At 38.2% G+C, this 10,733-nt stretch overlaps 2 protein-coding genes across 4 annotated transcripts in view; one reads left to right on the top strand and one right to left on the bottom strand.

Moving 5' to 3' along the window:
• N4BP2L1 (NEDD4 binding protein 2 like 1) overlaps positions 1-10,733 on the top strand; it is a 42,899-nt gene that overhangs the window by 28,509 nt on the left and 3,657 nt on the right. Inside the window, exon 6 of one of the 2 annotated variants that reach the window (XM_023208789.1) lies at positions 6,623-6,931. The exons of the other annotated variant lie outside the window; for it this stretch is intronic. Within the exon in view, the coding sequence (XP_023064557.1) occupies positions 6,623-6,744 (122 nt within the window). The 3' untranslated portion in view covers positions 6,745-6,931. Of the gene's footprint in view, positions 1-6,622; positions 6,932-10,733 lie in introns of those variants that run through there. 2 annotated transcript variants of the gene reach the window in all.
• The window catches only part of BRCA2 (BRCA2 DNA repair associated), an 88,920-nt gene continuing 78,508 nt past the window's right edge, over positions 322-10,733 (bottom strand). For both annotated transcript variants that reach the window (XM_023208782.1, XM_023208781.1), the window contains exons 25-27: positions 5,253-5,497; positions 3,151-3,297; positions 322-2,040 (exon numbers count right to left, since the gene is read on the bottom strand). In XM_023208782.1, coding sequence (XP_023064550.1) covers positions 1,420-2,040; positions 3,151-3,297; positions 5,253-5,497 — 1,013 coding nt within the window. In that variant the 3' untranslated portion in view covers positions 322-1,419. The remainder of the gene's footprint in view (positions 2,041-3,150; positions 3,298-5,252; positions 5,498-10,733) is intronic.

Below are 10,733 nucleotides of genomic sequence, written 5' to 3' on the forward strand. Positions count from 1 at the left end.
TTTATAATTAGATTTGAAAACATGATATTATATACAAATTGAAGGCATTAAAACATCTGATTTAAGAACTTCTCCATGCTATTAACTCCTAGTTAGAACTGCTTTATCCCTTTTCTCTATTAAACATAAGAAAGTAACAAGTAAGGCTGTGCGCGGTGGCTCACGCCTATAATCCCAGCACTTTGGGAGGCTGAGGCAGGTGGATCACCTGAGGTCAGGAGTTTGAGACCAGCCTGGTGAACGTGGTAAAACGCAGTCTCTACTAAAAATGCAAAAATTAGCTGGGCATGGTGGTGCGTCCCTGTAATCCCAGCTACTCGGGAGGCTTGAGGTGGGAGAATTACTTGAACCCGGGAGGTGGAGGCTGCAGTGAGCCAAGATCATGCCACTGCACTCTAGCACGGGTGACAAAGTGAGACTCCATCTCCAAAAAAAGAGAAATAACAAATGAGAGTAACACCTTAAATTGAACTAATCTGCTTTTGTGATAAAGTTTAAAAAGGCATAGGCTCTGGGTCCTGTGATAGTGCTAAAAATAGGCAGAATCAGTGCCAATTTGAAAGCAAGATACTTTCTCAGGTTTGAGTTTGGATGACCATTTTGTTGGAAAAAAAAAAAAACAACTATGAAACTATGAAATCTTCTGATTTAAAGTATTTGAATTTTTAGTTTTAATTTCAGAGATCACACTGGAATAGTAAAAAGGAATCAGAGTTCACTGAGCGTTCTATTTTTCTTATAATCATGCTGACTTAAGGATGAGGAATTGCTCACAAGGAAACACCACTCTATCATATTCATCCTGCCTTTTGAACAGGATGAAACTATAGCAGAACCAACACGTGCATTAAGGAAAACTATTTCATAGTGAGTTACCTTAAAAAAAAAATTCCCTAAAATAGTAGCTAAACTAAAAGGAATTATTTGCATAAAAATAACTGTACTAAGAGACCTCATTTCATTTAATGACAGACTCTAAAAGAAAATGGTATGTTTATTTCACTTGTAAAATAATACTTGTAGTGATCAAATCCAAACATTTACAGATTTTTTTCCCCCACTCTTTTTTTTCTTTGTAAAGATGGGGGTCTCCCTATGTTGTCCAGGCTGGTTTTGAACTCCTGGCCTCAAGCACTCCTCCCACCTCAGCTTCTCAGTGTTGGGATTACAGGCATGAGCCACTGAGCTCGGCCAAAGATGTTTTTCTTGATTAGTTAATAAATTACATTTAGTTTTAAGATATGCAACTGAAGCAAAAGTATACCAATACAGAGTCGGGCCAAGAACATCTGATATACAAACGCTTAGGTAAATCTGAAACTAATTTCTTTTCTCATTGTGCCACGTACGTACTAATGTGTGGTTTGAAATTATATCCAGTCTTACAAACTGGAAAGGTTAAGCGTCAATAATTTATTGTCACCTTTGCAAATGCTTATATTTTTTAGTTGTAATTGTGTCCTGCTTATTATTCGCACATTCTTCTTTACCGGCCTGGGAACTCTCCTGTTCTTTGATCAGAGATGTAGTACCACGTCTTTTCAGTCTGAGACAATCTTTTGAACTGGTGGGAGCAGTCCTAGTGGATTCACTGACAGATATAAATTGTTTTTCTCCTGCTGAACCAGACAAAAGAGCTTGGGTATTTATCAATGCAAGTTCTTCATCAGCTATTGAATTACTTTCCAAAAGAGAAATTTCATTGAATTTTTTAAATGGAGTCATCTGAGGAGAATTCAGTTCTTTTTTCTTTATGGGTGTTTCGTATTTGGTGCCACAACTCCTTGGTGGCTGAAATGCCTTCTGTGCAGCTGGAGAAACAAATGTACAAATGGGACTCACAGGTGGAGGTAAAGGCAGTCTACTCAAGAAATCCAAGGCTCTTCTCCTTTTGCAGTTTTTTTGGTCATCAATCTCTTTCTCCCCTTTACAAGACTTTGAAGTGATCTGGGCGGATACAGGTGTGGAAACAGACTTCCTTTTGGCCATACAAAGTGATAAAGGACTTTGATAATATAGCTCACAATTAGGAGAAGATATCTGATAAAAAAATTAAAAGGTAGCCTATCATAATTACGTACTAACATAACAAACTAAATCGAAGTAACTCTTTTTCACTGGAAATATTTAAGTACGCAAATATTACACACAATCTCCCTCCCCTAATTGCTAATAGGTTAGGTGATTTCAATTCACATTATTCCTATTCTAGATGGAAGTAATTTTGCATAAGAGCATATAAAATGACATTAAAAGAAAGGAAAATGAGGAATAATCACAGTAAAAGATTAAAAGGAGGTAGGGGACACCACTTACGCTTCAATCTTTTCTTTTTTATTATTAACAGATTAAATAAACATAAACATTTTACAGCCATCTTAAGAACACACACTACCTGGGTTCTAATATCTACTTTTCTAGCTTTGTGACTTTATTAGGCAATTGCTTAACCTCTCTCTATACTCTCTATAGATGAGTCTCCTCATCTATAAAATGAGGATAATACAGTAAAGTCCTCACTTAACGTCATTGACAGGTTCTTGGAAACTGACTTTGAGTCAAACAATATATAGCAGGTCTTCGAGCAATGTCATTTCCTTCAACATCGTTTTGTTAGAACACTGATGAGAAAAATAAATGGTTTTGTTATACATCATTTCCCTTAAAATCAGTTTCCAAAAACCTATTGACAATATTAAGTGAGGACGTAGGTTTTATCTCATAGGGTTGTTATGAGGATTAAATGAGTTAATATAGATACCCTTAGCAAGTATTAGCTATTTAAGAATCAGCCATTAGCCAATATTAAAGACTGTAGCTTGATTTGCATCTACTGTGATTTAACCACTTAAACAGCTTAGAAACAGCTTAGAAACAACCCTAATTGTATGGAACAGTGAAATAAATAGGCAAAAACACTTTTCAATCACATGTATATGAAAGCACCTGTTTGGAAAGTTTGCACCCAAAGTTTCATATCTTGCTTCAATAAATAAAATTTCTAAATAACCTATATTTATAGGAACCACATAACAACACTTTCTAATTAAGTTTAATTACATTTTACCATGTTTACTAGGTCCACAACAGAATATACGATGGCCTCCATATATAATACTTATAATATTCCTTGAGTTTACATTAACTTACCAGAAGCTTATTTCCTGTACCAGGAATGATTTGAGCAGTGTACGACTCTGAAGTACAGTCTTTAATTGGGGTGGACCACTTGGGATCATTTGCATGCAGTATATGCATAAGCTTGTTTTCTGCTTCATTGCAAAGTATACCAATATTCTAAGAAAATAAGCAGAAAAGTTGCTTTATAAATTGCAAACCCACGTTTGTTTCCAAAAGTATTTCCTTTAAAAACAGAAATGAAAAGTTCAGACCAAAAAAGAATGAAAACCCAAAAATGTGATACCAATTGTCAAACATGCCAATGCAAAATTACAAAACCAGTACCAGTGATTGAGGGGAATCTAGCTGATAGGGAGAGGGGAAGAGAGAAAAAGTATGTGTGTCTGAATGAAAGATCTCTTTAGTCATCTAGTTTAATCAGCAAGCTGTCATATGATCTGAATTGAAGCTGGAAGATTGGGGCTCAAGTCCCGGCTCTATTTACTACTTAATAGCTGGGAATCATCTCACATCTATAAAGGTACTTCGTAGGTTAGTGAAAAGAGAGAATTGCCTCACCTACCTCACGTCTGTTCCAAGAATTAATTGAAATAATGTATAGGTTAAACTACATGAAACTGTTGTTTGAAAAGTCACAGCTGGTCAAATATCAGCAATTTCATATGGTTTAACCTAATTCATGACAGTATTTTGTAAAACTTTAAAATGCTATGTAAATGACAGTTGTCTCTTCAGCAGGACTAGTAAACTGCCTTTGAAGATGTCTAAGAGAAAATGTGGGGTGTAGGCCGGGCTCGGTGGCTCATGCCTGTAATCCCAGCACTTTGGGAAGCCAAGATGGGCAGATCACTTGAGGCCAGGAGTTCGAGACCAGACTGCCTAACATGGTGAAACCCTGTCTCTACTAAAAATGCAAAAATTAGCTGGGCGTGGTGACACGCATTTGTAGTCCCAACTACTTGGGAGGGTGAGGCAAGAGAATCGCTGGAACCCAGGAGGTGTAGACTGCAGTGAGCTGAGATTGTGCTACTGCACTCCAGCCTGGGGATGACAAAGCAAGACTCTTGTCTCCAAAAAAAAAAAAAAAGAAAATCTGGGGTGTAAGTAGTAGATACACTGTATGGGAACTAAATAATGAATACAACTCCCACCCCTAATTGAGAAACTAGATATAGCAGAGTGTTATTCATTATGCATAGAGTCTTTAGGTAAAATATCAACACAGCTTTCTTTATACAGCTACTCTAATGCTTTAAAAATATATTTTTATATAAATTCTGAATAACACACATTTCAAATATTAAACTATAGAATTAGGAGGCTTATTTTTTGCGAATTCTTCACTAGTTACCAATTCATGAACTCTCAAATTTTACTAGGAAGCAGCATTGCATAGCAGTTCCTAGTTTGGGTTCTGCATTCGATGGCCTAAGTATGAATCCTAGTTTTATTAACTTGGCATTTGACCTAAGGCAAGCTATTTAACCTGTTTCTCACTGATAAAATAGAAAAACAGTTCCCTACCTCACAGGGTTGTGGGAGAATGAAATGAGAAGCTTAGAACAAGGTCTGACACATAGTAAACACTCAATAAACACCAGCTAATATTATATAATGTATATACAGATTTAAGCAAAAAATGCATACATGATCTAGGGAAAATAATTTCAGTGTCTCTTATCTGGGATTAATTCAAATCAAAGAGATATAATCTGTATAAAACACTAGATATGGAGTTTAAATGTAAACCTGTAGTCTCCATATTATTAACTAATCACAATGCCAACTGCTGCAAACCACAGATGAGTGACACAGATAACTCATATTATTCTTGTAACCAATTTCCAGTTTGCTTACATAGTCTGCATTTCTGAACATCTTTCTCACAAATTCTCCTAACTCATTTCCCTTCAAGTCATTCTTCTCTTTCTAGTTGCTGTCATTTCCCCATTCCCCCATCTCCTGAGGTTCATGGGCAATAAATATATGATTAAACTTTACCTCACATACTACCTCAACTATCCAATTTGTATAAAAGCTATTTCCTTGATACTTGACTGTCAAAATAGAAAAATACCAAAATGTGTGGTAATGCGGAAAAGTAACCTTACCTCAACAGTATTTTTCATTTTGTTGAATGTCTCTTGAAAGTGGCCCTCTTTTGGACTAGCAGAAAACACAGAAAAATCTCCAGCAAATAAAGTAGGAAGTCTTGATTTGGATTCTGGTCGCCACTGGAGGTTGCTTGCAGCAATTAACATATGAGGCTTAATAATATCTTCATTAAGATCTATCCAAAATTTTATTGCCAGTAAATTGTAACATTCGTCTGACAAATAGATGAAAGGAGCAACTCCTAGAATGGAGAAAAAAAAATGTTATTATAGATGTGTTAGATGAATTTTAAGATGCAAGGAAGGAACCTCTAATATGCCTATTTGTTTTGGTATATGCTAATAGTAAAAGCAAATCAAAATAGCTGAATTTGGTGAAAGCTCAGGTTTTCCAAAATGACCTGTTACTTACAGTGCTAAAATTTCAATACCAATATGACAACACATTCTTTTACTGAGGTCATGTGAAAGTAGGTATACACACACATTGCTGACAGGAGTACAGATCTGTGCAAGCTTTCCGGAGATAAATTTGGCAACACTTAGCAAAGTTACATATGCATTTACCCTTCCACCCTGTAATTCCATTTCAATCCCACTCTGAAGATAGACCTCTAATAACAGTAAAATACACATGAACATAAGATTAATGAAAACACCTGTGAACAAGGTTTACTCACTGAAACACTATAATTACAAAATACTGGAAGCAGCTTTTATACATATACAGGATACAGTTGGATAAACTATGGTACATCCAAACAATGGTGTACCACATAGTTGTAAAAAAGAGTGAGGATGGCTGGGCGCGGTGGCTCAAGCCTGTAATCCCAGCACTTTGGGAGGCCAAGACGGGCGGATCACGAGGTCAGGAGATCGAGACCATCCTGGCTAACACGGTGAAACCCCGTCTCTACTAAAAAATACAAAAAACCAGCCGGGCGAGCTGGCGGGCGCCTGTAGTCCCAGCTACTCGGGAGGCTGAGGCAGGAGAATGGCGTGAACCCGGGAGGCGGAGCTTGCAGTGAGCTGAGATCCGGCCACTGCACTCCAGCCTGGGCAACAGAGCGAGACTCTGCCTCAAAAAAAAAAAAAAAGAGTGAGGACGATTTCTATGAACTGATTTCCAGGATACAGTGTTGAGTTAAAAAAGAAAAGCACAAAAGAAAGGCTAGAGTATGTTCCCCTTCTTATAAGGAAGAAGGGATATAAGAAAATATACATGTATCTGTTCAGTTGAGCAAAAGAAATCAGGAAGGATAAACCAGAAACTAAAGGAACAGGGTGTGAGTGGGGGAAAAAGGAGGATTAGGATTGGGACTGCAGGGATGAGGAGGAAGTGACATTAAGTATCTCTTTTTGTACAGGTCTGACTCCTAGAACCACAGTGATATTTCACATGCCCAACAAACCAATCAACAAACAAATCCAACTAGATAATGGGGGAATACAAAATGGAAGACAAACATTTCCCACCTCTGCCTGCTGAGAGGGCCTGGCAGTACTGATGCCTCCACAGTAAAGTACTGAGCATATCTAGCAACCAGATCTTGGATCTAAACACCATTTTCTACTAAAAAAAGGAGCCAAGAGAAATGGCTGATTCCAAGACTAGGGCAGGCAACATACAAGATGAACTCGGAACATCTTATGATGCCAAAGAATAGGGAAGTGTTCAAAAAGTGAAGAAAGCTTGTTGAAAGAACACAGGAGTCCATATGAAAAAGCTCCTATGGTCAAAGCTAAAAAAAAAGTTAAACAATAAAATAATGAAGGCACTAAATTTTAACCTGCAGAATAAAATAAATGTTCTTAAGTCCACACTGATATAAATAACCAAATAAGTACACTAGAGGAAAGGGCACAGCTTTTCCTTATAGAATTCCAATTAATGTAGAAGGAAAGAAACGGGAAAAAAATCATAATTAGGCAAATACCACAGTAATAATTGTTGCAAACAAAATCAACTGATGAATGCTGAAGTTTGATGTGAAATAGGATTCAGTCTCAGAGTCTCCAAGATATTTATTAACCACAAAGAAAAAGGAAGTTATTTTACAGAAGAGAAACCCAGCAGATACCACCTTAACCAAGTGATTAAGATCAACATCATTACCCCCTTGATATGATGTACTGGGAAAGACACATCACACTTCAGTGGTAGTCTTGCCAGAAACGCGTAACTTCACCCTAGTCATGAGAAAACATCAGACGAACTCAAACTGAGGGGAATGCTACAAAAAAACTGATCAGTCTATTGAAAAGCATAATGATCATGAAAAAGAAAGACAGGAAGTGTTAAAGATTGGTAGAAAAATACAGGTGAAAAAAATGACTAAATGCAATGTGGGATCCTAGAACAAAAAAGGGGAAACAGGGTAAAATACCTTAAACTCAAATAATTTTTCAAATACATCTACAGTATGGGTAATAATTATACCACTATTAACTTTCTGATTCCAATTGTACTACAGTTATGCAAGATGTTAACATTAGGGGAAGCTAGGTGAGGAATATTTGAAAATTCCATTATTTCTGCAACTTTTTTAAAGGTCTGAAATTAGCTCAAAATAAAAAGTTATAAATTTTTTATTTTTTTTTGAGACGGAGTATCGCTCTGTGGCCCAGGCTGGGGTGCAGTGGTGCAATCGTGGATTACTGCAGCCTCCGCCTCCCGGGTTCAAGCCATGTTGGCCAGGCTGGTCTTGAACTCCTGGCCTCAAGTGATCCGCCTGCCTTGGCCTCCCAAATTGCTGGGATTACAGTTGTGAGCCACCGCGCCTGGCCAAGAGTTATAAAATTCTAAAGTGAAAGATGGGTAGGTGCTATCCATTATTCTATCCTGGGATAAACCAGGACAGAACTGAGGCTGGGAAAGCTAGAGGTGGAAGAGGCACTAAGCATTTAATTCTACTATTTATACTTTCTTGCTTTTGTTACTCCGAGAATTATGTATCCCTTATAAATAACAGGGAACGGAAATGTCATTCTCAGATAAGGATTTGTTTATCCTATTGCCAAGTGTTGGTTCATCTTTTCTTCCTTTTCATTTTACAAGTAAATGTATTTAATGGATCTTAATTTTAAACACTGTTTTTTTTTTTTTTTTTGAGACGGAGTCTCGCTTTGTCGCCCAGGCTGACCCTAACCCAAGCTCTGCCTCCTGGGTTCACGCCATTCTCCTGCCTCAGCCTCCCAGTAGCTGGGACTACAGGCACACACCACCACGCCCAGCTAATTTTTTGTATTTTTAGTAGAGATGGGGTTTCACTGTGTTAGCCAGGATGGTCTCGATCTCCTGACCTCATGATCCACCCACCTCGGCCTCCCAAAGCGCTGGGATTACAGGCGTGAGCCACCGCGCCCGGCTTAAACACTGCTTTTAAAGAACTTACAAGTTTCTCAAGCATGTTCCATTTTCTAATTTTGGAACTTGCCTCTAATTATATTCAAAACTTGATGATAGTACTGTCCTTCTCCCAAATGTCCTTTTTAAATATATCTTGTTTTCCCCAATTATAAAATACATGTTTATTGAAAAACATTTAACATACAGAAAAATAAAACCTAAACAGTATAGTTTCCTCATTTCACTTTTTCATAAGTGGAGGTTTCATGTCGGGATCAAATTCCATCAAAAGAAATGGAAGCCTTACTTATTTCTTCAATTATCATGCATCTTGTACAACTGATAACAACTGGAAGAATTTTTAGTGTAACACTTTTAGAATCCTACACTAGGTAAATCTTCACAAGGTAAAAGGATAAGAAACTTGCAGCTTTGTGGTCTGGCCTATTCTGAACTTGCATAGAATTCTTCAAATCCTTTAAATTCCTTTCAGAAAATTTCACTGAAACAATAAAGGACTTAGCAATTTATAAAACCACTGTCAGATTCTACCTGAAGTGGATGCCATGATGCGGGTGCAGATCCCCTTCAGGACCAAGGCACGTGATCCTCCAGCTTCTGGGGAGTGCTAGCTATTGACAACTCACCTCTGAGTTCCCTCTTGGACTTGCCCTCTGTTGAAAGGCACTGTCTTGCTTAAGGCTATGCCCCTTCCTGGAGGAGCCAGTATGCAATGGCTGGCTCTTGCCTCAGGCGAGCATGACTCCAAAGTCCCAGCTCCAGAAGTCCCTGTGGGATTGACTGAACCTTTCTTCTCCTTCTGCCCAATCCTGCTGCATTTGCTTCCTCACAGGTGCTGTTCCTAAGGGCATTTTCTAATCTCCTACATGAAATCTGTAAGTCTGTTTCCCAGGGAAACAGGCTTTCCCCAAAACAAATCTTTCCCAACCTAAGAAATGTTTTCATTTAATTAACTCATTATATATCAGTGTTTCTGTAATACAGTAACAAAGCATTAAAAATATAGATGTCCCTGTTTTAAGCCCAACTCTCAAATGCTGAGTTTGCTTTTGTACAACTGATATATGTCAGCATGAAGTATAAGAAAGAATGTAAGAGCTTTAGGGCCTGAAAGTATGAGTTCAAATCAATTTATAGCATTATGACCCTGAGCAGGCTACTTAATCTCTCTGAGCTCCAGTTTCCCCATCTGTCAAGTGGAATGATAACAGCAAATGGACAGTGTGACTATGAGAACTGTATGAGATGCTGTATACCTGGAGTTTTCAACAACTGACTGCTGCTTCAACCCATGATGTCCGAAGTGGAAGTAGAAATCCAAACTGACTCCCTGTCCTTGAAGAGATCATTGTATTACTGGGGCTAGCAGGCAGCTTATTTAGAAATGTACAGGTAGGATCATGGACCATGTGACAAGTGCTGAAACAGCCAAACAAACACAATGCTTCAAAAGCTGGAGGAAGGAGGATCTAACCCAGACTGTAAGCATCTGACTAGGGAGGTAATATTTGAGCTGAATAACGAATAGGTCGAATTCATCAAAAGGGGGAGAACAAAAGAGCATTCTAAGGAAAACAAAGAACATTTTTAAAGGTAGGAAGCATTAAATGTTATTGTGCATAAGGAATATGAAATTGTACAGTTTGTTTTATTATGTTTTAAAGTAGTTTTTTTAATTTAGTTTTAATTTTTTTATTTTATTTTATTTTATTATTTTTTTTTTGAGGAGGAGTCTCACTCTGTCCCCCTGGCTAGAGTGCAGTGGCGCGATCTCGGCTCACTGCAAGCTCCGCCTCCCGGGTTCATGCCATTCTCCTGCCTCAGCCTCCCTAGTAGCTGAGACTATAGGCGCCCGCCACCGTGCCCAACTAATTTTTTGTATTTTTAGTAGAGACGGGGTTTCACCGTGGTCTTGATCTCCTGAACTTGTGATCCACCCGCCTCGGCCTCCCAAAGTGCTGGGATTACAGGCGTGAGCCACCGCACCTGGCTACTCTACCACTTTCTTAGATAATTATTTCATGCCTTTCCTTTTCTCCCAAACCTTCAACACCCTTGTCGTCTTCTTCTTCTTTCCTCCTCCTCCTCCTCCTCCTCCTCCTCCTCCT

The sequence above is a fragment of the Piliocolobus tephrosceles genome, chromosome X (assembly GCF_002776525.5).
Source record: "Piliocolobus tephrosceles isolate RC106 chromosome X, ASM277652v3, whole genome shotgun sequence".
In the NCBI taxonomy this organism is placed as follows: domain Eukaryota; kingdom Metazoa; phylum Chordata; class Mammalia; order Primates; family Cercopithecidae; genus Piliocolobus; species Piliocolobus tephrosceles.